At 46.3% G+C, this 27329-nt stretch overlaps 1 protein-coding gene across 1 annotated transcript in view; it reads right to left on the bottom strand.

Moving 5' to 3' along the window:
• LOC124722380 (ell-associated factor Eaf-like) overlaps nt 1-26321 on the bottom strand; it is a 31901-nt gene extending 5580 nt beyond the window's left edge. Inside the window, exons 1-2 of the mRNA XM_047247554.1 lie at nt 26249-26321; nt 19482-19686 (exon numbers count right to left, since the gene is read on the bottom strand). Coding sequence (XP_047103510.1) covers nt 19482-19686; nt 26249-26321 — 278 coding nt within the window. The remainder of the gene's footprint in view (nt 1-19481; nt 19687-26248) is intronic.
• Nucleotides 26322-27329: the final 1008 nt, after the last annotated feature.

Below are 27329 nucleotides of genomic sequence, written 5' to 3'. Positions count from 1 at the left end.
ACTTGTGTCATACGTCTGTAGGCGAGGTTACCACACTCTTAAACATCCATAGGTTCACTGTTTCCGATTTCATATTGAAGTGGAAACGTGAAAGGACACGTACAGCACAAAATCGTACAGGCCGACCTCGTCTGTTGACTGACAGAGACCGCCGACAGTTGAAGACGCTCGTAATGTGTAATAGGCAGACGTCTGTCAAGACCATCACACAGGAATTCCAAACTGCATCAGGATACACTGCAAGTACTATGAAAGTTAGGCTAGAGGTGAGAAAACGTGGATTTCAGAGTCGAGCAGTTGCTCATAAGCCACACATCACGCCGGTAAATGCCAAACGGCGCCTCTCTTGGTGTAAGAAGAGTAAACATTGGACGACATGTACAGTGGAAAGACGTTGTGTGCAGTGACGAATCACGGTACACAATGTGGCGGTCCGATGGCAGGGTGTGGGTATGGCGAATGCCTAGTGAACGTCATCTGCCAGCGTGTGTAGTGCCAACAATAAAATTCGGAGGCGGTGGTGTTATGATGTGGTCGTGTTTTTCGTGGAGAATGCTTGCACCCCTTGTTGTTTTGCGTGGCACTATCACAGGGCAGGTCTACATTGATGTTTTAAGCACCTTCTTGCTTCCCACTGTTGAAGAGCAATTCGGGGATGGCGATTGTATCTTTCAACACGATCGAGCACCTGTTCATAATGCACGACCTATGGCTGGGTGCTTACACGGCAATAACATTCCTGAAATGGACTGGCCTGCACAGAGTCCTGAGCTGAATCCTATAGGAAATCTTTGGCATCTTTTGGAACGCCGTGCCAGGCCTCACCGACCGACATCGATACCTCTCCTCAGTGCAGCACTCCGTGATGGACGGGCTGCTACTTCCCAAGAAACATTCCAGCACCTGATTGAACGTATCCCTGCGAGAGTGGAGGCTGTCATCAAGGCTAAGGGTTGACCAATACCACATCGAACTCCAGCATTACCGACGGAGGGCGCCACTTACTTACAAAGTCATTTTCAGTCAGGTGTCCGGATACTTTTCATCACATAGTGTACGTTCAAGCTCATTGACCTGATGTGGTTCCATCATTGTTCGAATTCACTGATGACATCGTATCAAAAGTGGCCTCACCAGGTCAAGAAGCCAGGAACTCTAGACCCGAACCCACGGTTTACGTATGTGTGGGCGGATTGGTGAGCAGGTTAGAGGGTGCCGATTGTCGTTCGCTGTTCCCCTGCACAGCCCTCACCAATGGGTTGGATCTACAGGTCCAACATTCATGGTTATGGGCCGAAGTAAGATTAAAACACTAAATTTCAAAAACTGGTGAGATTCGCCAAAATTTTGGAACACATTCAAAAGAACGTTCTGTTAGATAATAATCTAAGTATGTGTAGTGCTAAGAAAATTCAATATTAAATGCCTCTAAAAATTATGAAAAAATGTACGTCGTTGCTGAATGTAGTCTGAGACTATTTTAATGAAAATATATGGCTTCATTGTAATGTTGAAATAAATATTAAATACAAAAATGGCCTCTAACTAACGACAGACCGCGTTGTCGTCATGTATCACAAAAACACTGGAGCGAATGGTAAAAATGAGACTGTAATGGTGGCATGAAAATAGTAATTTGATGCCTCGGTGTGAATATGGATTCAGAAACAGAGAAGGAACTATGGACAATCTGTATTCGATTCCTATGGATATCACATCTGCCTTTCAAACAAAACAAACGGTCGTCGCTGCTTTTCTTGACGTTAACGGACTTATGATCACGTACTTACAGCGATTCTCTTGGAGAAGCTGGTGGAATTCCTAATTCCTTCAACGATTGTGATATCAGTAACCTGGATGCTCAAAGAACAAACTACGTCAGATTCAAAAACAGCTTGGTCGGACCTTTTCTTGTCTCCCAGGGCTTGCCATACGTTGCAATTTTAAGCCCCCTCTTGTAAACTCTGTATAAACATTATTTAGAAAGCGCAGTCACTCCTCCCACTAAAATATTGCTGTATGTGAACGATATATGTGGTTACTCCACTGCCGAGCCCCATCTTCGTGCGACAACGGCATTACTCACTCTCGTTGAATGGCTGTCTACTAAAGGCCTGGAGATTTCTGCTGAGAAGCAGTGATCACCCCTTTTTCAAATTGGCTACTGTTCGCACTGATGGTCATGCTACGTGTACAAAGTGAGCTTTCCAGACAAAATCTCATGTTCAATCCCTAGGAATGATGTTTCACTCTAGGTTAAGATGGGCGCTTCACATTAGCACTGCTGTTGCTAAATGTGAAGTAGATTTAAATGTAATTCGCTCACTAACCCGTGTGTGGTGGGGAGGGCTTCAGAGCACCTTATTAGCGACGTCCGGAGAAATTATTCAATGTCGACTACATTTTGGCTGTCTATTGTATCAACGGGCATTTAAGATTTACATCTCCAAATTAGATACTCTTAAATACAGATTCATCCGTACATGTCTTAGAGTCATGTGTTCGACTCCCTTAACCACCCTTTTAGTGGAGCAAGCGGCTGCCCTTAAGCGTCAGACGCCAGACGTTGTCAGATTAATTTTACGTTCAGAGCATGACCTTCATGAACAGCTCTGTCCATTAAAGTGGAGGCTACATTTACCTATTATAGACTGCCTCGTACAAAAGAAATGAACTTCAGGCCGTCTTTACCAGCTTTGACAGTTGGTCTCCCATCATACGTCCGTTTCGATGTTCTTTGCATTTACCTTTGCTTGAATATGATCTCGACATACTTAGCTTTCAGATTTCCGTCTGTTATCTTCATACGACAATCTCGGACAGTGTAGATGTCAACTGCAGCTTTAATCTTCTCCCTGCAGCTCACTAGCCTGATTATCCACGTACAGAGAGACAATTATTGAACCATATGAAAAAACGAAAATTAGTTACAAATTACAGCGTGCACATACTTTATTCAACATGTAAACGTCACTTCAGATATTCGTATTTACGTTATGACATGTTCGATATGCCAGCCATCTTTGACGATGATGTGGCGCTGACGAATAACCAAATTCTGCAAGACCCGCTGAAGTGTCGGAACATCGATGCTGTCGATGACCATCTGAATGGCTGTTTTCAGCTCAGCAATGGTTTTTGTATTATTGCTGTACACATTGCATTTACTACTGCGCCACAGAAAGGAGTCACATATGTTCAGATCCGGAGAATATGTCGGCCAATCGAGGCCCTTGCCTGTGGCCTCTGGGTACAACAGAGCCTGAATGCGGTCCCCAAAGTGCTCCTCCAGGATATCAAACACTCTCCTGCTTCGATGGGGTCGAGCTCCGTCTTGCATGAACAACATCTTGTCGAAATCAGAGTCACTTTGGCTAATGGGGATGAAATCATATTCCAACATCTTCACGTACCGTTCGGTAGTCACCGTGCCATCAAGAAATATCGCACAGATTATTCCGTGACTGGACATTGCACACCACACAGTAACCCGTTGAGGGTGAAGAGACTTCTCGATCCTTAATTGCGGATTCTCAATCCCCCAAATTCGCCAATTTTCCTTATTGACTAACCCATCCAAATGAAAGGGACTTCGTCGCTTAACCAAACCACACAACGCATGCTAATTCCTATTATGCCCCGCGGCCAACCGTGCAGTTTTAACGTCCTAACGCAAACCGTTCAGGAGTTACGACTATTTTATTTCATACAGTTCAATAATTGTCACCCTGTATTGATACCGGCAACTGCCTTGTCGCAGGGGCTACACCGGCTCCCGTCAGATCACCGAAGTTAAGCGCTGTTGGGCGTGGCCCGCACTTGGATGGGTGACCATTCGGGCCGCCATGCACTGTTGCCATTTTTCGGGGTGCACTCAGCCTCGTAATGCCAACTGAGGAGCTACTCGACCGAACAGTAGAGGCTCCGGTCAAAGAAAACCATCATAACGACCGGGAGAGCTGTGTGCTGACCACACGCCCCTCCTATCCGCATCCCCTGCTGAGGATGACATGGCGATCGGATGGTCCCGATGAGCCACTTGTGGCGTGAAGACGGAGTTCTGTATTGATAGCGATGGATCCAAAATTTCACAAGAAGAGTATACTTGATGTGCTTTTCTATGCTCTCAACTTTAAGTCCACAAATTCTTAAAACTGCCTAAAAGCGATTCTATTTTTACGGCGGAGACAGTGGCACGTTTGGAAGAACTCAATTTCGTGTCTTCAACTCCCTTTTCAAAGGTATTAATCGTGTCCGACTCGCAGAGCGTCCTTAAAAATATTCAACACCGGAGTTGGAATAAAACAAACAACCGTTAGGAAGATGTTCACAGTATACAGAGGGAGTAGATCATCCATTTGCTGTGGGTACATTCCCACTGTCACAGCTATAATGTGGAAGTTGGTGTATTAGGGAAGTACGCTGCCTCTATAGACACTGTTTGTTATTTTAAATTACGGTATGCAGACTACTTACGTGAGGTCAAGAGTCGCCATGTAGATTTGCATCAGAACAATAGGTAGCCTCATCGTGGGGTTGAAATGAGCTGGTTGGTATTATCTTAGAGTCGTGTCTCATCGCACAATAGACTAAAGTGATATTTGAAAAAGTGCGAGAAAGTTTTATGTGAACTTTATGCACCATTATAATGGAAAGCGTGGTCGGCACTGAACAGTTACTGTATGCTCCAGTTGGTGCTACTAGATGCAGTTTGCTGATATAAAAAAAAAGCTAAACTGAACAATTACTGTATGCATAAATGTTGTTGCTATATGGAAGTTGCTGGTGTCAATAAAAAGTAAATATTCATTTCCGATCATCAGTTTACATCTCAAAATGCTCAACTTAGGATCCACTACCATCCGTTTAATTTGATCCCTACAGGTTTGGGACGCTCTGTATTTTGTAGTTTAGAGACTTGAGAACACATTGGCACTGGGACGAAACTCTTATCATATTCATTAGTGATTAATTAAGACAGGATCTTCCTTTTGTTCCCACTGCGCTTCATTTGGGTCATTGCTTTGTGGCTTTGTCAAATTTATTTTGTCAAATGTAAGTCACAGGTCAATACTCCACGTGCACTTACGTCTCTTAATTTTGCGAATTAAATACGATATCGGTAAGGGTGGATAATAAATGTGTCGTCGGTTCTTTTTTTCTTTCGAGGGATGATAAACGATGTCCGTCTTTCATACTGATAAATTTATCATTAGTTTCTTACTGTCGCAGCTTGTAACTCCTTTTCTATATCAGCGACAGCTGTAAATTTCAGAAGTAATGTTATTCACAGCAAACTAGATCAAAAACATACACCAGATAAGCACTTGAATATTACCCCACAATCTGTTCGTTCTCAATAATAATTGAATACATAATCCTCTTTTAGACTGAAATAATCTGCTCGTTACGAATGAATTGCGGGAAATCCCATTTCATACGTAAATTACAACACACTCCTTTTTTCATACATGTTTTGGTATATTACAATCATTTTGATTGACTTTCGCTGGAGCTTTTAGAAATACACATAAACATTCATTACAAACAAATAAAAATTTCGAAACAAATAAAAATTTCGTACTACTAGTTGTTAATCGTTTTAAATCGTTTTGTTAAAGTATGCGTTGCTACGTAATAAAAGAGAAGACGATTTTTTTTGTACGGCAGATTTAGGAATAAAGAAAATAACGAAAAAAGAAAAAGCAGTTTCAGAGCCCGTGCCTTCAAGCGTAAGTAATTAAAATGAAGGAGATGAATCCCCGAAAAATATGAACAACAGAACGGCAACAGGGCTGCACAATGGGCCACCGATTTGCTACCATTTATCGAAATTATGTCCAAACGAAGTGCTGATAAAACTTTGACCAAGGAATCGGACTCATTCCCTAAGAGCAGGGTACAGTAAAAACTCTATAGCCAATGATGTCAGTGTTTCAAATTATCACAATATTAATTAGGTACATGTGTATTTTTGTTTCTTGAACTGATTAGTTTTGCTACTCTAATTTTCAGAGTTTTTAAATGTCTTTTTTCAGCATAGTTTCCTATCGGTCGTTTCCCAGTATTCCCTACACATGAGTTGCTATATTCGTAGGACTTCTCACTAGCGTTTTAGAAAAGATGTCATGTCATGGCATGGAGACCAACCTGAATAAGACGTTTATATCAGTAGGTTACTCAAATAAGGAATTTAGACATATAATCAGTCAATCAACGAAGATCTTCCTTCTGCTACTATCTGCAATTGTTTTAAAATTACTTCATATATAATAGGCGTGTCTTCGAAGAAAGAGCCGATTGGCGAAATTTGTCTTATGAACACAACGTGTAAAAACCTGTCTCCGTAGATCAGGTTGTTAACGCATGCGTGTGCGGTGGTGCTCGACTCTGAGGTAAGTTTGTTTAAATCCTGGTGACGGAAGAAATTTTCACAGTCAATATTTGGCCGGAACGGTGGGGAGAGTTGGAGACGTAAATTTCCGGATCATCAGACTTTGAGCTAATATCGTGGATTAAATTCCAAATTTCTTCATAGTGACACAATAGATAGTAGGCCGTCCGTTAGATGGGGACGTTAAGACCGGCCCCCACTTTTCTGTTGCTATAGAAGAGTAGGCCATGGTACCCGGCTCCACCCTCACCCATCTGCCATCATATACACGCCTATCAGTTACCCACATTCAGCAGACACTATTAACATAAATTTCTCACACTTCCCCAAGGATAAGTACACTTAGGTGACTGAACGTATCCATCGAAATTCCCCAGACGACTATGACATACGATAACCAATCAATCAACGTAGAGAATCTTTCTCCTATCTGTGGTCTTCAGTTGTATTAACATTACCTCAAAAATAAGAGACGTTTCTCACATAGAAGAGGCGATTTCTGACAAATTACCACACAATATGCATATCAGAATTGTATTATGTGACCCAGATGCATAAACTGACAGGAAAGAATAATGTTACACCATGTATACCGTAGCCGAACGCTGTGAGAGTGCTGCACCGGTATTTCCCACTCTGTGAGACATGTTGCTAAAAATTTCACCCTTATGGGAGCTTATTTCAGTATAGTAAAAAGCCACTCCTGCCGATGAAGTACATGATACCTACTGGTGCAAGAGAAAGAGGGATTTAGATGTGTATGATAAATTCCTTCCCTCGGAAGTTGCCCTCTTTCATACCTCTTCCGTGTTACCACAGATGACGTGTCATTGATCTCATTTGTACTAAGACTGCAGTACACGCGAAGTATCTAGTTGCTTCCACCGCCCTGAGGGGAATGCATAGTTTCTGAATAATGTTCACCAACCTCCTGTCTTCTATAGTTGTTGTCCTCTGCGCAGAAAACAGCACGTAGGTCGCGAATCAGTTATCTTGAGGCTGTAATAAACTGTTAGCGAGGAACTGGTATTGCATAAATAATTCACTTCTGACTTGGTCTGTTTAAACGGGGTGCTGTCACTTTTTATTACATTACTGGCCATTAAAATTCCTGCACCACGAAGATGACGTGCTACAGATGCGAAATTTAACCGACAGGAAGAAGATGCTGTGATATGCAAATGATTAGCTTTTCAGAGCATTCACACATGGTTGGCGCCGGTGGCGACACCTACAACGTGCTGACATGAGGAAAGTTTCCAGACGATTTCTCATACACAAACAGCAGTTGTGACGCCTCGTGTAAGGAGGAGAAATGCGTAACATCACGTTTCCGACTTTGATAAAGGTCGGATTGCAGCCTATCGCGATTGCGGTTTATCGTATCGCGACATTGCTGCTCGCGTTGGTCGAGATCCAATGACTGTTAGCGGAATATGGAATCGGTGGGTTCACAAGGGTAATACGGAATGCCGTGCTGGATCCCAACGGCCTCGTATCACTAGCAGTCGAGATGACAGGCATCTTATCCGCATGGCTGTAACGGGTCGTGCAGCCACGTCTCGATCCCTGAGTCAACAGATGGGAACGTGTGCAAGACAACAACCATCTGCACGAACAGTTCGACGACGTTTGCAGCATCATGCTATCAGCTCGGAGACCATGCCTGCGGTTACCCTTGACGCTGCATCACAGGCAGGAGCGCCTGCGATGGTGTACTCAACGACGAACCTGGGTGCACGAATGGCAAAACGTCATTTTTTCGGATGAATCCAGGCTCTGTTTACAGCATCATGATGGTCGCATCCGTGTTTGGCGACATCGTGGTGAACGCACATTGGAAGCGCGTATTCGTCATCGCCATAGTGGCGTATTACCCGGCGTGATGGTATGGTGTGCCATTGGTTACACGTCTAGGTCACCTCTAGTTCCCATTGACGGCACTTTGAACAGTGGACGTTACATTTCAGATGTTTTAAGACCCGTGGCTCTACCCTTCAGTCGATCAGCAGGATAATGCACGACAGCATGTTGCAGGTCCTACACGGGCCGTTCTGGATACACGAAATGTTCGACTGCTGCCCTGGCCAGTACATTGTCCGGATCTCTCACCAACTGCAAACGTCTGGTTAATGGTGGTCGAACAACTGGCTCGTCACAATACGCCAGTCACTACTCTTGATGAACTGTGGTATCGTGTTGAAGCTGCTTGGGCAGCTGTACCCGTACACCCCATCCAAGCTCTGTATGACTCAATGCCTAAGCGTATCAAGGCCGTTATTACAGCCAGAGGTGGTAGTTCTGGGTACTGATTTCTCAGTATCTATGCACCCAAATTGCGTGAAAATGTAATCACATGACAGCTCTAGTATATTTGTCCAATGAATACCCGTTTATCATCTGCATTTCTTCTTGGTGTAGCAACTTTAATGGTCAGTAGTGTAGCAGAATACAAGAAGCTCCACAATTATATTTCTCTTTACCAATCGCAAATAATTTCCATTCTTCACTACTTCACAGAAAACTAACAAAACAATAAACTGCGTATTTGCGTAATTACTATTAAATTGTTCTCAATTACATGTAAAATAAACAAACGGAGACTGCTAATTAAGTTGTCAGACGATACCGACTGTGTCAGAAAACATGTCTTTCCTCCAAGATTGCCGAACCACCTCTCATTTCCAGACTAGAGATCTCCAAAGACCTCCGAAGTGCTTCAAATGGCTCTGAGCACTATGGGACTCAACTTCTGTGGTCATCAGTCCCCTAGAACTTAGAACTACTTAAACCTAACTAACCTAAGGACATCACACACATCCATTCCCGAGGCAGGATTCGAACCTGCGACCGTAACAGTCCCGCGGTTCCGGACTGCGCGCCTACCGAACTGCTTCGTCTGCCTTTATTACTCATCGTTATTATTACTTTTGAAATAATGGCATGATAGCCTGCTATTCAGAGATGCTTTGATATGAAGTGCAAGTAAATTCACTGTTCAGTTTTTCTAATGTTAATAACAGAAGTTTATCATTTTGGCCAGTAGAGGAGGACCACAATTTAGGCGGTCTTTCTCACGATACATTTACCGAACAAACTATCTGTGATCGGTACCTCACACGCCGGCCGGAGTGGCCGATCGGTTCTAGGGGCCTTCAGTCTGGAACCGCGCGACGGCTACGGTCGCAGGTTCGAATCCTGCCTCGGGCATGGATGTGTGTGATGTCCTTAGGTTAGTTAGGTTTAAGTAGTTCTAAGTTCTAGGGGACTGATGACCTCAGATGTTAAGTCCCATAGTGCTCAGAGCCATTTGAACCATTTTTTTCGGTATCTCACCCCACATTACGTCATCTTTCCAGTGCTGCCTTCTCAACTGCGCTAAGAAGAGCTTCTCGTACCTGAATTTGATGGCTGTAAAGCTAGAAATATTACACTGGGTGTATCTAGCGTTACCGGAATTTTTAATACGTAAATCGCGTGCACTCTTAGCTCGCCAGCGTCTTTAGCACTTTCTGAAAGAACGGATTATTGAGGTGAGGGACATGGAAAATGACGAATTATTAAACACTCACCCTTAGTATGGCAAGAAAGATGTGACGCATTAAGCCACAAAACTCTTTGACCACTTACCCATTGATGTGAAGTATCTTACACTCAATTAACTTCCGGCTAAACAGAAAGCATATCAGACCTACGGCAACTGCTGCTATTCCAAAGAAGAATTTCTGGCGCTTGTAAACACTATACTGTCGCCTGAGCTGTGAGATAGATGCCTTAAGAGCTATGAGCATTTGTTCATTTTCGCTACTGGGAGACATGCGTTCTATGGAACAAGTGCTCATACCTCTTAAGGTATGCGTGTTAAAACCATCGTGTACTAGACATTTTTGGTTCGAATGATCGTTCCTGTCACATCCCTGAATATTGATCATTCCTGCTGGGGCTCCCTGTATACACGGTGATTCCGTGATAATGTTACAAGCTGTAAGGGATGATGAAGAAGGAAAAATTTATCTGTTTGAGGAAAAGGACCCTGGTCTGGAAACGACCGAGTTGAAAGTTATAAGTCATCTCTGACAGTAAAATACGATCACCGGTACTGTTGTTGCTAAGACTGTACGTTTGGCAGTCCCGACGGCAACTTAGGTATAGAGATTGCGATAATGACTAATCCAATGCAGATAGCGTACTGCGAACTGGCACGAGCAGTCGTGAAGTACAGAGCCTGTACTGTATTACACTGCAGTCTGTGTTTACAGGTTGAAGTACCGATGTCGATCAGCCGTGACGAAATAGAGTTGTACCTCGCGAGGGAACTTTCGTTTATGGGCTGGTAAATGAAAGCGGTAGAGGAGCGGAAATGTTGAACAGCTCGAAATATGTTTAGAAGGCTTTGCCAAACCACAGTACAAAGACCGAGGAGGACGACAAACGACACGGAATCTCGACGTACAAGATGCAGTACTTGCTCGAGCAGATGAGGTGCCTGCAATCAGCACTCAATCAGTTGCACATAAAATGAATGTTTCGCAGAGTACTGTGTGGCGAGGGTTACGGAAATTCAGCTACACCCACACGAAGTGTATGTTTTAACTCCTGCTGACTTCGGACATCGTGTCGCGTTCAGCCAATGGATCTTGCAACTCCTTACAGTCGATCCTCACTTTCGTGTGCACGTAATTTTACTGTAGAAGCCTATTTTACCAGAGACGGGATGATAAATAGTCTCATCATTCATATTTGGGCCGATAAGGATCCTCACGCAACAGTTGTGAAGAGCCATCAATACAGACTATGACTCAACGTGTGGGCAAGAATAATCAATTATTACGTACTAGTATCGTTTCTTCTTTCTCTCCGCTTAAATGCACCGGTGTACACTGTATTTGTGAGAGTTCATTGTTTTCTGCGACTTTTCCATGACAGCATTGACGCTGAGGGACGCCGTTTTATCAACTGTCGAAATGAAGCAGCTCGTGAAACTTGTGAAGGTAACTGGAATTCATTATTACTGTACCGTAGATTTAGAGATTTTGGTCTCTCTGACATCAAGTTACGTGCGCCGTTATTAGTCCATTAACAGGGAAAATTATCTGAGTACTGGGCAGTATTTGGCAGGAAGTTGGGACCCTTAGTTTGAGCGCTGCGAGAGGCTACGGCAGAGCTTGAATAGCTTTTTGCTTCTACCTTTCGACTAGATCGTTTCAACGCTAGAGTTTCTTACCTCAAACTGATACACGCACCCCTTTCCATCGCCCCAGAAGGTTCGTAACATCATTACACCCTGTATACTTTATATACATGTAGAACCTTACTACCCACTACTGTGCAAAGAACACTTACTTTCTTAATGAAGAACTTCTCCAGAATATTATGACATTACACATCATTTAACCAAAATAGGAAAAGTAAATAAATTTTTTTGGTGTACCCGTAACGCAAATTTTGCACTGTTTCAAGAAGATCTGTAGCATGTGACTCCTGGTTCAGTATAAACACACAAGAATTAAAAGTATTCTGTTTCTTTTATTGATTTTCCCTAGCGGACCATTCGTAACGGTATGTTTAGGCACTGAGTGATACAGAATTGCACACATTGTGAATTACCTAAGTTCACTGCCATCTCATTTGCACAAAACATCGTAATATTTTTAAAGAAAATTTTGTTCTAATTTTAAAAAGCTGAAGTGTCACATTAGGCTTCATTATGATACTTTCTGAACCATAAACCACAGTAGTAAAGTCGAGCTCCAACAATGCCTCGTACAAAGTTCAAATCAAAGGTGTGACATCTTATGAGGCATCTGATAACGTTTAGTGCGTTGAATGATCTCACCTTTAGATCGCGCGAGTATATTAACAAGGAAATTAAGACTCTAAAATCTTATTGATTCTTAAAATTCCGCTGTATTAGATAAAAACACTATACAAATGCTTAAAAATCTCCATAAACCGACCTGTATACGTACAAAATTATGTATATATCGTCCATTTCGATAAGCTGTTGATTGCTATTTGAGGTAGGTGAGTAACTGTGGCGGAGTTAGAGGGTGAACAGTTTATAGGAAGATCATCTCCAAATGACGCATATTTTCCCGTGCTTCTTTCTGTTAATGTTATGCTGCTAACGACTACAGAATATTATGTAACTTTTACTCAGGGATATTAATTATTTGGAGAAAGACGGCTGAAAATATTATCTTCCTCTCTGAATCCCTAGAAGAGTTCCACAAGGAAGGATTAAAGAGGACAAATAGTCGTTCCTGAAATCCTCACGAACTGGTGTGACACATTAACGCTTGTGACAGCTGGAGCGACCAGAAAGAATGGGTGGCATTCATTGTCCAGGAACTATAGGGACATGAGAGCGCAATGGGCATGTGAATACTATCGCTGCCATGCTGAAGGGCAACGTGCATTGTTTTCGGACCGAATCCCACTTCTTATTGTTCTACATATATCTACATGTCAGACGGTATAGTGGTGAGTGCAGTGTGCAATATTCGATGGCGCATTCGGTAAATGTCAGTTTTGATGGTTTGGATGCTACATACGATCTCGACCCCCGCCTGCCGAGGCAAACATGACATCAACAGAATCATCAGGTAAGGCAGGTGATGGAGAAACATCAGCTTACGGAAATAACGGTCAGGTCGGGTAGGAAGGCCAGTCGCCACTCCGCTTGCCGACGACTCACGACTAAGATGCGGAGTAGGCCCTGACGGCGGCGCTTGAGCGCACTGTGTGCACCCGGCTGCAAATCGTCGTTCATGCCGTCACGAATGACTCCTGCTGCCAGGGGTCAGAGGCCATCCTCGATCGTTCCAGGTGGTTGGCTGCTCTGGTCAAGACGGCCAGTCCCGTACGTGGGATGGACGCAGCATCGTTTCCAGAACCGGACGTGGCCCTCTGATTGGATGCACAGTAACTTAAACCAGAGGACCAGGTGATTCTATGACAATGTTGTTCTCAACGTACGGTATCAGTTAGGGAATAGCAGAACTCCTGTAGGTCGGGCGAGTACTACGTGCATGAAGCAGCTTAGAGGGCAGCAGAATACGTGTGGTGAGCACACGTGGTTTTGTTAGCGTATAGAAGTCCCTCCATTGGTCCGATAAAATAGTTATAATTTGAGAGAGGGAAGAATATCAACTCCATTAATTAAAGAGAGTAGCATTCTTCATGGCAGATCTGCGAAATATAATGTTAATACAGTATTAGTTAACTGCCGGAATGTTTATGGAATGGTGTCAGAACATTTTCCGAATACGAAGTAAGGTTGGTGACTATAAATGTTGTGGATCAACCATGTTAATCGAATGCTTTTATTGAGCACCTACTTCAGGAGCAACAGTGGCGTAACATTTGATGGAAGACTTGGAGAAGGTTGTACGTAAATTTTCACGTCGTGTAATGGTACTAGTTGGAGATTTATGGTGGGATAAAGGACTTCCTTGCTGACAGAATTCAAGACATCGTTTTTCACCAAACAAAATCGAAAAAAGGAAAAGGCAGTTTTGGGAGACCCCCAAGGGAGTGTGATAGGCTCCTTACTATTTACAATTTCTGTTAATTGTAGTAACCACAACCAACAGCGGGAACGCCTTGGGTTGCGGATCGGAGCCGCCAGGCGGGGAAGCCGCCGGCGGTGGAGCACGCACCAATGGGTAAACACAGGACGAGTCGGAGGACAGACCAACGGCAACTGACAACAACCGACCACGACCGACTATGAGCGACACAGCAAGGAAGAGATAAACAACGGAGGCTTGTGGAAATCATAACACCAAACACCAAACGTAAATCCACTCGGAACCAGAGCCAGGCAAATGTCAACAATGAGCAACGACCAGAACGCAGTACCGCCGAGATAGAAACGAAATCCAGAGCGAGTACCAGACTGCCTGGACTAGGGCTTTTTTTTCCCTTTATCGTTATTTTAAACCTGTATAACAGGCAGGCTGTCAGCAGCATTCTACGCCGCTCTTCAGCCAGAGGATACACAAAGAGAAGAGACACGGAGAAGACACAAGTTACAGAACGGTGGGCAATAAAACAGTAGACACAAAGACAAACACGGAGCCGTTCACACTCTACGATAATCCACACTGCAAACTGTTGATACGACGCACAAACACTGAAGAAGACGATGGCACTGGTGACCGATGGAGTGTGACGGTGAAACACTGAACACTAAACATGACGGCACACACGAAACACTGATGGCGGTGATCTCCGGCGCGCGAATGTCCACTTAGTGTGTGCGAGTCCGGGGACCTGCCAAGAGGGGAACAGGGGTGAGGTGGGTGAGAGGGGAGAAAAAGGAGGCCAATGGCTGAGGAGACGGGGGCAGGAGGAGAGGGACAGGGGAGGGGAGGCCCGGGGGAGGAGGGGGGAGAAAGGGAGGAGGGAGGGAAAAGGGAGAGAAGGGTGGGAGGGTGCCCAGAGGAGCAAGCACAGGAGGAGGGTGGGAGGATCAAAGTTGGTAGGAGGGTTAGATGGAGGGGAGGAGGGCATCATCAGGGAGGGGAGCTGGCGGAAGCCACCTTGGGAGAGGGTAAGGAGGGAGGAGAGATGGAGACTGGGTGGGACGAGCGAATACAGGCGCGGCAGTGTGTGGGAGTGGGAGAGGATCGGGGAGACGAGCGGGTGAGGAGGATCGAGTTTGTGGGAGGTGTACAGGATCCGTATCCTTTCAAGGAAAAGGAGGAGGTGGGGGAAGGGGATGAGATCGTACAGGATCCGCGTGGGGGAGGGGAGACGGATGCGATAGGTGAGGCAGAGAGCATGACGTTCAAGGATTTGGAGGGATTTATAAAAGGTAGGGGGTCGGAGATCCAAGCCGGATGGGCATAACAAAGGATAGGGCAGATGAGGGATTTATAGGTGTGGAGGACAGTGGGGGGGGGGGGGGGGTCCAGACCCCACGTATGGCCGGAGAGCAGCTTGAGGAGACCGAGTCGGGAGCGTACCTTGGCTTGGATTGTCCGGAGGTTGGGAGTCCAGGAGAGGCGGCGGTCGAGGGTGACGCCAAGGTACTTAAGGGTGGGAGTGAGGGCGATAGGACGGCCATAGATGGTGATATAGAAATCAAGGAGGCGGAAGGAAGGGGTGGTTTTGCCTACAATGATCGCCTAGGTTTTGGAGGGATTGACCTTGAGCAACCACTGGTTGCACCAAGCGGTGAACCGGTCAAGATGGGATTGGAGAAGGTGTTGGGAGCGCTGTAGGGCGGGGGCAAGGGCAAGGAAGGCGGTGTCATCGGCAAACTGGAGAAGGTGGACAGGGGCTGACGGCGGCGGCATGTCCGCCGTGTACAAAAGGTACAGAAGGGGGGAGAGGACGGAGCCTTGGGGCACACCGGCAGAGGGGAAAAAGGTGTAGGAATCTGTGTTATGGATGGTGACATAGGAAGGACGGCGGGAGCGAAAGGAGCCGATCAGACGGACGTAGTTAATGGGAAGGGCGAAGGTTTGGAGCTTGAAGAGGAGACCGGAATGCCACATGCGGTCATAAGCACGTTCGAGGTCCAGGGAGAGGAAGATTGCGGAGCGACGGGAATGAAGCTGTTCGGAAAGGAGATGAGTGAGGTGAAGGAGAAGGTCATCGGAAGAGAAGGACGGCCGAAAGCCACACTGGGTAACAGGAAGCAGGCGGTGCTGGCGGAGATGCTGGTGGATGCGTCGGGTGAGGATAGATTCCAGGACCTTGCTGAAGACCGAGGTAAGGCTGATGGGACGGTAGGAGGAGACGGCGGACGGCGGTTTGCCAGGTTTAAGGAACATGAGGATACGGGAGGTTTTCCACAGGTCGGGGTAGTAACCGGTGGACAGGACTACATTGTAGAGCCTGGCCAGGGTGGAGAGGAAAGAGACAGGAGCTTCACGAAGGTGACGGTAGGTGACACGATCGTGACCAGGAGCGGTGTTGCGTTTTGTGCGGAGTGTATCAATGAGATCCTGTGTAGTGATAGGGGCATTGAGTTCTGTGTGTGCAATGTTGTCCAAGTACTGGAAACCAGGAGTGAGGGGAGGGACAGATGTGTCAGTTCGATCGCGGATATCCAGGAAGAGTGAGTAATCGAACTGGGGATCATCGGGTATGGAAAATACATTGGAGAGGTAGGAGGCAAAGTGATTGGCCTTACTAAGGGTGTCAGGGAAAGGGTGATCATCATGGAGAAGAGGATAATAGGGGGAGGGTTTAGTTCCGGTAAGGCGACGGAAGGCTGACCAGAACTTGGACGAGTTGATTGGTAGGGTAGCATTTAAACAGGTGCATGTCTGTCGCCAGTCCCGGCGTTTCTTAGCCTCGAGCAAATTACGAATGTGTCGCTGGAGTTGCCGGTGGCGTCGTAGTGTGTCCGGGTCATGCATGCGGAGGAAGTCACGGTAGAGACGACGGGATTCACGGAGGAGGAGGACGGCCTGTGGGGGTAAGGTAGGATGGTGGGGGTGGACGGCGACAGTAGCGACGTGGGCCTCCACGGCCTCAGACAAGGTCTGCTGGAGAAAGGAGGTGGCATGGGTGACATCGTCAGGGTGGTGGTAGGTGAAGGGGTGGCTATCGACCTGGGTGGAATGGGTATCCCGGTAGGCATTCCAGTTGGCACGGGAATAGTCATGGACGTACTTAGGGGGAGGGTCATTACGAGGATCGGGGCGGGGGCGACGACTGTCTGAAACGGTGAGGAGGACAGGGAGATGGTCGCTACCAATAGGCTCCAGGACATCCACCGTTATGCGGCCAAGGAGGTTGGGGGAGGAGAGGATAACATCAGGAGTGGAGTTGGATTCGGGACGGGTGTGCTGGGGGATGGGGATGAGGTCGCCTTGAAGGGAGGAGAGGAACCGATGCCACCGCCATAACTGGGCAGCGGAACGACTATGGATGTTGAGGTCGTCGGTGATCACGTAGGAGGAGAAGGTACGATCGATGTGGGAGAGGAAGTCGAAAGGAATAGGGGCGCTGGGGCGGACATAGATAGTGGCACAGGTAATGGTAAGGCCGGGGAAGAAGAGACTAAGGATCAGGTGTTCGGTGGGGTGAGGAAGGAGAGGTTGGAGCCGAACGGGAATCTGGCGGTGATGACCAATGGCAACTCCGCCACGCACAATTGGGAGGGGATCATCGGAGCGGTGGAGGAGATAGGGTGAGGTGTGGATGGAGTGGTGGGGTTGGAGGAAGGTTTCATTGAGGAGGAAGGCATCCATGCAGTGGGTGGCAAGGGTGTGCAGGAAGAGGTTCTTGTTGGCGGGAAGGGAGCGATTATTGTTGAAAAGGATACGTTGCTGTCGCGCCATGACAGGGATTTAGACGAGGGTGTCAAGACGGGAGAAGGTGAAAAGGGCCTGGTTGTTGGAGTAGGTGGCGTACATTTTGAGTTGGAAAATGGAACGGGCGGCGAGGGAGATCTGTTGGAGGGTGTGGGGGCGCTGAAAGGGATGAACATTCTGAAGGACGATGGTGAGGAACCTGATGATGTCCTCAGTGGTGGGGGGGGGGGACGAAGGGAATTGCCAGGAGGGGTGGGGGCGTCCAGAGGACAGACAGGGACGGTGAGTTCAGGAGTGGTCGGAGGGGGTTGAGCTTTACACTTTTGGGAGTAGGTGGGATGGGGGAGATTGCAGGTATTGCAGGAGGGAGGGGATTGAAGGTTAGGGCACTGCCGGAGGAAGTGCGCTTGCCTACAATGTGGGCAGGTGGGGGCCTAGCGGCACTCAGCTGTTGGGTGTGCATTATAGCGCAGACACCCCTGGCAGCGCAGGGATTGAGGAGGGGAACGAGAAGGGTCGACCTTGTAGCGCTGGTTAAAGAGGAGGGCACCCTCCTTCAGGAGACGGTCAATGGAGCGGGCGTCCTCGGAGAAAACCCGCATAAGGCGAGTGGGGCCGGCCGAGTTGAAAATGCGGCAGACCGCCCGCACCTCCAGCGTGGGATGCGCCTTGAGCTCCGCCAACACCTCCTCCTCTGTGATCGACGGACTCAGCCGAGTGATCACGGCGGTGAGGGTTTGCGGGCGACGCAGGGGTTGGGGTTGGCGGGTAGGAGATGGAGAAGGAGCAGGGGTGAGGGAGGCGTTGGGGCCAAAACGGGTGATGGGGAGGCGGGAAAGGATGTCAGTATGGACGGCTGGGCTGGGGGAGGAGACGAGAACAGAATCCCGTCTGGGAGTGAGGAGAGAGATGGGGGCACCAGGGAAGTGTTGGCGGAGGAGGAGGGAGAGATTCCGGGCCTCGAGATGGGAAGGATCGGGACGGGAGAGGAGGTATTTGTATAAAGAGGGGGGGAAGAGGAGGGGGAGGGGGAGGGGGAGGAGGAGGAGGAGGAGGAGGAGGAGGAGGAGGAGGAGGAGGAGGCGCAGGGAGCAGGGCCAAGTGGGGAGACATCCATGGCACCCTGGCGGGGGGAGGAGGATGGGGCGGGGCCTTTTTGGGAGCGGAGGAGGTGGTGGTGCCACTAGGGCGTTTTATGGCGGCAGAAGGGCGGGTGGTGATATGAGGGACGGGAGCTATAGGGAGGTGGTGGGAAGGGACAGGTCCCGGCGTGGACGCAGCAGTCTGCGCCGGAGATGGTGACGGTGAAGGCGACGGCGACGGCGAAGGTGGCGGCGGTGACGGCGAAGGCGATAGGGAGAGTTGGGCATGGACAGTGGCCCGACGGGCCACCACCCTAGCTGCAGCGGCAGTGACAGGCTGGGGGAGTGCGGGGAAAGGATCAGATCGAGAGGAGCGGGAGGAAGAAGCTGGAGAGGGGGCGACAAAGAGCGAGGGCGAAGGGAGAGTGAGAAGAGGTGGGATGGAAGGAGGGGGGTGTGACTGGGCACACCATGTTATAGTGGTGGTGGCGGCGGAAGGGGAAGTATAAACTATGGCTGTGGTGGTAGTGGTGGCGGTGGTGGTGGTGGTGGTGGTGGTGGTGGGGGCGGACATGACAGGGAGAAACAAAAACGCACAGGACGAAAAAGAAAGGACACAAACTGGGGAAAGACGGCGACGGCGACGGCGACGGCGACGGCGACGGCGACGGCGACGGCGACGGCGACGGCGACGGCGACGGCGACGGCGACGGCGACGGCGACGGCGACGGCGACGGCGACGGCGACGGCGGGTGGTAGGAACGCCGCAGCTGCTGCTGCCGCGGACGGGGCCGGGGCTGCTGCTGCTGCTGCTGCTGCTGGCTGGCTGACTGGCTGGCTCCTGCCGGCTGGACCGCCGCTGCAGACCGGGACCGGGACCGCTGCTGCTGCTGCTGCTGCTGGACTGCTGGACTGCTGGACTGCTGGACGGCACCTGCAATACACCTAACGCTTCGATTAGAACCGAAACGTCAATCGAAGGGCGGTATCCTTCCGGATTACCGCCGAAGATGCGTGGACTAGGGCAGAGCGGGTCCCGATATACGAAACCGGAGGGAGCGGCTATTGGCCGCTGTCTGCACGTGGCTTAGCGGTGGCGCCCTCGCTGCGCGGAATAGCCGCCGCGGAGGCGGAGCCCTCTATGGGCTGACCACGTCCAGTTGTTCTGCCGCGTGTTCGATTTCCGCGGCGGAAGGTACTAGATTAATGATCAATAAATAACGGTGGAGGCTTCGTGAGGCTATTCGCGTATGATGCTGTTGTTTATAAGAAGGTTGAAACTCCAGAAGACTGTAGCCAAATGATGAATATCATAATAGAATCTATGATTTATGCAAGGACTGGCAGTTGACCCTGAACGTAAATAAATGTAACACATTACGCATTAACAACCAAAGAGATCCGTAAATACCGCAACATACCTAGGAGTTACCATGTGAAGCTACCTTAGGTGGAATGAGCACGTAAAAGGAATATTAGGAAAAGCAGATGCCAGATTGAGTTTTATTGAGAGAATCTGAAGGAAATAAAAAAAAGCATCCATGAAAGAAGTGGCTCAAATGCATCCGTTTGACAGGTTCTAGAATACTGTTCATCAGTCTGGGGCCCTTATCAAGAAAGACTGATGGGAGAAGCAGAGAAAATCCACGGAAGAGCGGAGTTTTCGTCACGATATTGTTGACTAGGCGGGAGAGCGTTATGGGTTTGCTCAACAAACTCCAGCAATAGACAAGTTTACTGTTGAAATTTCGATAGGATATGTTCCAAGAAGAGTTGGGCCGTATGTTACTCCGTTGCACATACCTCTCGCGAAACGATCATGGCGAGGATAGTAGAGAAATCAGATGTCATACAGAGTCTTACCAGCAGTTACTTTTCCGACGCGCCATTCGTCAATGTAAAAGGAAAGGGGGAGAACAGATAGTGGTACCCTAAGTACCCTCCGCAACACACCGTTATATGTTTGTTATAAATGTAGATGTAAACAGAGATGTACGGACAGGGAATCGTGTGACATTTGTGAGCGTACAAGCTGTGGCAGGAGATTAGAGCGGCAGTGTCTCGCCGCAGAACACGTAACTGGCTGTTGCCACGGGACCGTGGCGAGCGGCTAGCGTGTACGCAGCGTTGAAAAAACCCGAGCGGGCGCTTGGCAGGGGCGCATATGGCCGTGTTTGCGCTCTTGGAGAAATTTATATGCCACAGAAAAATTAATAAAAACAAAACTAAGAGTGGGACGGAGGTGCAAGTTGGCATTCATGGACAGAAAAATATGTTAAACTAAATTATCTACACGCGCAACAAAAATATATAATAGTTCAAAAGTTATTGCTGTCTTAAAAATTGTAAATTTATGAAAGTTCAGAAGGTAATATCTCGGCAATGCTTTGGCCAATTAATATGAACAAAGTGTGTACGGATGCGGCTAGGAGAGCTGCAGCGAGCAATCATAGCCGATTTAGCATAGTGTGTACCATTTTTGAATGAGAGGTCCGGATATGGGATTCGACTGAGAGAAACTGTGTTTTTGGTAATAAGTAAATTCAAAGAGACGAAACTAAGCATTCTAAAGCTTAAAGAGGTAGATGAGTAATTAAGTATGTATTTTTATTTGTTTATTTATGTTTAGTATCAAAAATCCGGGAAAAGCGAAATCACGCCAGAAGAACATTATTTCTGTAAAAACTGTGGGAGATACAAAAAACGGGACTTTAAATTGTTATTATCCGGGAAATTTCCATGTTTTTCAATATGTCATACGTTTTTGTGTTTATCCGCGCATCTGGATTGGTAGAGGGTTGGCAGCCACATTCGTGGACAAGCATGTATGTAGCGACGATCGAAAGCGGTCAAGTGGAGCGCAATATAGTGGTTTAGGACAGCAGACAAGAGTATATTTTGCGAATTGTGAACAGACCGTCGAGTGCCGTGATCGTGACATGATTTTTACAGTGAAGTCTTGTTGTAGCATCAGTAATTAACGGCCGCCCTTACGTATGAGCCCCTCAGAATGCATTTTAAGTGTTTAGTGAATATATTGAAGAAAAATAAGCTACTTGCTCAAATTATAAATCAACGTGAGTGACTCAATATTTTAAATTTTACCGTAATACCTACCTGCATTGTTTTGTTATATTTTATTTCAGCTTAAAAATTGAGTTTACGAGAGGTGCGAGCTGGCACCCCATGACGAAAAACGTAGCCAAACATTGAGCCCAGCACATATCTGGGCCTCTCAATTAAGCTGAGTGTGCCATAGCACGTGGGGGCTTGACCCAAACTATTCAAACTGCCATGTGTAGTGCCCAGTACAGTCCTACAATGTTTTGAATGCCATATTCAAAAATCATATTGATCAGCTAATCAGAGAAATGAATGGTGAAGATAACATTTTCGACCTCCTAGTTAAAAACAGGCCCTAAATTTTCGGCTCATTTAACGCAGAAAGGGAATCACTGATAGTAAGGTCCTTATAGCATCACTTAAAGCGGCAGTAAATAAGAATGTAAAGACAGATAGGAAGATATTACTGTGTTTCTTGAAATTTTCGCGTCGGATAGAGTAGTCCATCATCTTCCAGGCGCGCTTCCAATAAAAACATTATTACTTCTTCAGATATTTTCGTAAAGAAAGGTGTGAAAATACAATTAGCAGAGTATCATCTCAGCCGAGACAAGGGTTTCTAGCTCGACAAATCATTTTACGTCTGCATTTTAGAGGAATTATTTTTCTGGTGCTAGCATTCCAATACACGCCCTTCATTTTATTAACTAACAACTTTATTCCTAAGCACTGGGGATCTGCTGACTCGGCGCTTACAATGCTTTATTCTTAGACGCTTAAAGTTTTATCTGTGACTGAGGCTCTTGTGGCGGTTGTCTTATCTCTTACGCACACTCATTTACTTCAAAAATGGCTCTGAGCACTATGAGACTTAACTTCTGAGGTCATCAGTCCCCTAGAACTTAGAACTACTTAAGCATAACTAATCGCCGGCCGGAATGGCCGAGCGGTTCTAGGCGCTACAGTCCGGAACTGCGCGACCGCTACGGTCGCAGGTTCGAATCCTGCCTCGGGCATGGATCTGTGTGATGTCCTTAGGTTAGTTAGGTTTAAGTAGTTCTAAGTTCTAGGGGACTGATGCCCTCAGATGTTAAGCCCCATAGTGCTCAGAGCCATTTGAACCATGACTAATCTAAGGATATCACACACACCCATGCCCGAGGCAGGATTAGAACCTGCGACCTTAGCGGTCGCGCGGTTCCAGGCTGTAGCGCCTAGAACCGCTCGGCCACCCTGGCCGGCTCATTTATTTCACTATATATTTACTAAAGAAGGTTTTGTTCAGTCATCGACTCATCCTGAAGATAGCTGTATGGTCAACGGTACAAATATTGTAAGAAGAAAAGATTGTTTTGAATGCATTCCCGAAAGATGGTGAAATAAGATATTTCTGCTTAGCAATTGCGACAAGGTACAAATTTCAGATTAGCAGAGCGGTCAACATGAAACGTTCATCTCTGAGACTACAGAATACGCCTTAGACAGGTACCGCTGAGTAAAGTTGCGAGGGATGGGAAAAATAACTTCACTTTAGATTTAAGTCCACGCAGACAAAACAGAAGCTGAACGAAGCCAAAATTAATGTAACGTCAGTCATACGTGGAATTTTCATTAAAATCTAAAATAAAATTCTATCTACCAATCTGACAGAAAATCCTAAGAATCTTTCGTCTTAATTTAAGTCTGTAGCGGTTGAAAGTCATCTTTCCAGACCCTCTGTGACCATAATGGCATCCTTTCTCCAAAATTGTTTCACTGAGGTTCCTCCTATAAATCGTGCCAAAGTTGACCCCAAACTGGAGGTCACCAGCATAAGCGTTGTCTTATCTTCAAGACCATTCTGGCAATGCCACCATCCCAGGCAACTGTGTTTATTATATTTCGATGACATCGGCATCTCTATGGTCATGCTGGGAACTGCATCTGGCCATGTACATGAAAAAACCAGACACTGCACCCTTCCCCCAACCCTCGCACAACAGGAAGTCCCCCATTTTACGAAAATCCACATGTATCTTTTCTCTGCTTATCTTGCAAAGCAGTGGATCTTGCAAGGCAGTGGCTAGCTGAGTGACCTGGAAAATTAGGCGAAACTAGATAGCCGAAAGCGTAGGGATTCCCTTTTCTTAACTATTTGACAGTCACTGTCTCCATGATAGTAAATCTGAGAACACCGATCAGCTATACATAAAGATATTAATGTATATGACTGTCAAAGCAACCCCAGTTCCAAAATCGTCGAGAAAACTAGGGACTGCATGGGTATCGCAGTATAAACGTATGTTACATGTAGATGCCAGTATATATACGTTGTGCCTTACTAACTGCAATGTCTCTACTACTATACTGACCACGTAATCATTAACTCGGAATTCCTTAGATGATTCTTCCTACCTGTAGCTGACATCGGACCCCTTGCTTCTCTGCCTGTTTTATACCAGTGTCCTGCACCAATGTACAGAAAAAATTACATCTTTTTGTTGTATATCACTTTACTATGTGTTGTGGCATTTGTTTAAGATGTATAACATTGGAAGTGGTCATATAATGGTCTGCTTACAGAGAATGTATGGCGTGAGGCATTTTGCGTTAGGCATAATGAGTTAGGACTTATGCATTAGCCGTCAGGTGTCAGATTTTCGACTTTTGACATTAACCGTTCGGCGTTAGCCGTTACGAGTATTGGTGTCTCAATGATCTTGTAACGTGGGTGAAATATTAAATATAACAAAACTTTATTTTTGTTCGGATTTTGATAGAGATGTTCGAATTTTGATAGAGATCGTGCATATTACGATGAGCACGGAAATGTTTTGCTCCTGTCTGAAAACTTAATATCGACAAACACGGCGAAAGCACGTCATTACCGCCTACTGTAAGTAACTTACACCGTGGAGGGTTTATCTGTTTCTTTCGTATGAGGTATAAGCTAGCCACAGACATATGGGCACCAGCGTCTAATAAAAACTTGTGTTCCCTTCCATCCATTATGTCAATCAAGCAAAATTCTAGCTCTGAAGAGGTTCCAGTCATGCTGAAATTCACCCAAGGGCTGACTGGTTGACATGGATTCATTTAACGACTCCCAGTTCGTCCCTTCACAATATACCCTCTATTTTGCCTGCTGTTCCAATCTCAATGTCCAACCTTCCCACATTTTCTTAATTGTGGCCAATTACAATATTGCTGTAAGTGACAGGAAGGTACACAATGGTAACACTTGACGTCAGTCGAAAAACTACTTTTTCTACCATAGACTCGAGCTACTGTACCTATTTCTTTTAAAGATGTTGCTGTACCTATAGCCCCACCTAAGTCCTTCAAAAACTCTGCACTCACTTTCCTCTATACGTTATGTGGCTATCGCCGTAGAAGTGCTTCTAACGCCCTCTGCTCTGCTTCTTGCAGAAGGACCCTGTTCCTCCCACCACGGTCTGTTAACTCGTAGTAATTAACACTGAATTTTCTTATTCTATCCACGAAACTTTCTGTAACACACCATTTAACTGCTTGTGATAGTATATAAAACTATTATATCTTCTATGCCGTTATACTAAGCATTTCTTCAGCACTTCAAATTTTCGAGCATTTATCAAGTCTTTGTGGTACGTTAGGTATGCCCTTGCGTCCGGTATTAAACGTAATTTGGCTCTTTGCAACAATTGTTCGTCTGACCAACAACTCAGTTTTGCGACTGTCAAATGGTTATCCACAAATGCTAACACACCTTCTCCTGGCTAGGTCGAAAAAGGATAGAGTATGGTAGCAGCATTAGCATCAAAAACAGGTACTAATCAACTGGACTAGTATCCGTCCTTCTTTAAAGCGTCTAACTTTCTATGAAATTCTGTATTATCTCCCGCTTCCTGGATAATACCCACCTGCTCCTCTGATTTCCTAATTTTAAAGCCTATATCTAACACATGGAAACTTAATCTTAGCTCTGCTGTACCGATTCTCTACACTAATCAACCTTTATACCTGAGTGGTTACCGCTCTTTGCATTAAAAAAAAATACAAGTGACAACTGAGCCAGCCACGTTGCGCTCAGTAAGTTACACTGCCCACACTAACTAGGCACAAAAGAGCATATGCTTATCTCTAAACACCTTCAAATCATCGTCTGAGTCTACTGTCACAAACTGCAGTCGAAAACCACAATTGAAGATCTGGTTCGAGGCCAACTGAACCGACATTACACACTACTTGAAAGGAGAGAAACAAATAAAGACAACTTATTTACACTCACCAAGGTGCACTAATGACCCAGTATGCTGGAACACGATGTTGCTCGAATCCACTACTTCTGGCACCGATTACTGTGGTGCCTTGATGATCCAAGCGTTGTTGTCACAGCAAAATGTCAGGAAGTTGTCTCAGGATGGTAGGCTAGGCATTATGGCACTTCTGCGCTTCTCTGGTCCACACCTGACAAGTGAGCAGTGCAGAGTGGCCCTCCGTACAGTACTCCGAGCCCGCTGGTTTCTCCGGCCCGATCCGCCGCATTCGACGCGGCCGCCAGGCGACCCGTGGCTCTGGGTTATTCTGTATACGCGCTTCCCACTGCACCTACACCTGTCCTCTCTGAAAGATTTTATTTTATTCGCAGGGGTCTTGCTCGCATTTGTTAGATGTATTTTGAATGACCACACTGAGTGTTTGATGGCGACTTTATGAGTTACTTTCTTAACAAGATACTGGATTTTTAGTTCCGATGATGACTCATTACAGTCGAAACCGCCAAGAAAAATACAGGGTGTATCAAAAAGAATAATCGATTTCGCACGTATATATTTCTGAAACTAATAAACATATAGGCCTACAATGAATTTTGTTTTTTGATGAACGGGAAACGCAAAAAGTTTTTTTCATGCGTTTTCACAGGTGTTCAATATGCCCCTCTGAGAAGCACGGCATATGCCAATGCGGTATTCAAATTGTCCCCACACTGCAGCGATCATGTCTTGAGTTACAGCTTCCACAGCTGCTATTATGCGATATCTCAGTTCATTCATTATTGTTGGTAACGGCGGCACATAAACAGTGTCTTTTATAAACCCCCACAAGAAATAATCACAACAGTCAGGTCCGGTGACCTTGGAAGCTACTAATTTAAGGCTGAATCATTTGCTCCAGTGTGACCGATCCTTTGTTCAGTAATCCTTGGATTTAAAAATTCCCGCACTTCCAGATGCCAGTATGGCAGTGCCTCATCCTATTGGTAAATGAAGTCGTTCGAATCAGTCTCCAACTGTGAGAAAAGAAAATTCTCAAGCACATGATGTGCTTCCTACAACAGTGTTCTCGGTAAAGAAAATTGGACCAGACTCCTTTTCTCGTGAAACTGCACAAAACACATTAAATTTTGGAGAGTCCCTCTCATGTTGTACAACTTCATGTGGTTGTTCCGTACCCCATATTCTCACATTATGACGATTCACCTTTCCATTTAAATGGAATGTTGCTTCCTCACTAAACACTAAGTATGGAAGAAAACTGTCATCCTCCATCTTG

The sequence above is a fragment of the Schistocerca piceifrons genome, chromosome X (genome assembly GCF_021461385.2).
Source record: "Schistocerca piceifrons isolate TAMUIC-IGC-003096 chromosome X, iqSchPice1.1, whole genome shotgun sequence".
Classification (NCBI taxonomy): domain Eukaryota; kingdom Metazoa; phylum Arthropoda; class Insecta; order Orthoptera; family Acrididae; genus Schistocerca; species Schistocerca piceifrons.
Note: the sequence above shows the minus strand (reverse complement) of the source record. Positions and strands in the feature narration are given on the sequence as shown.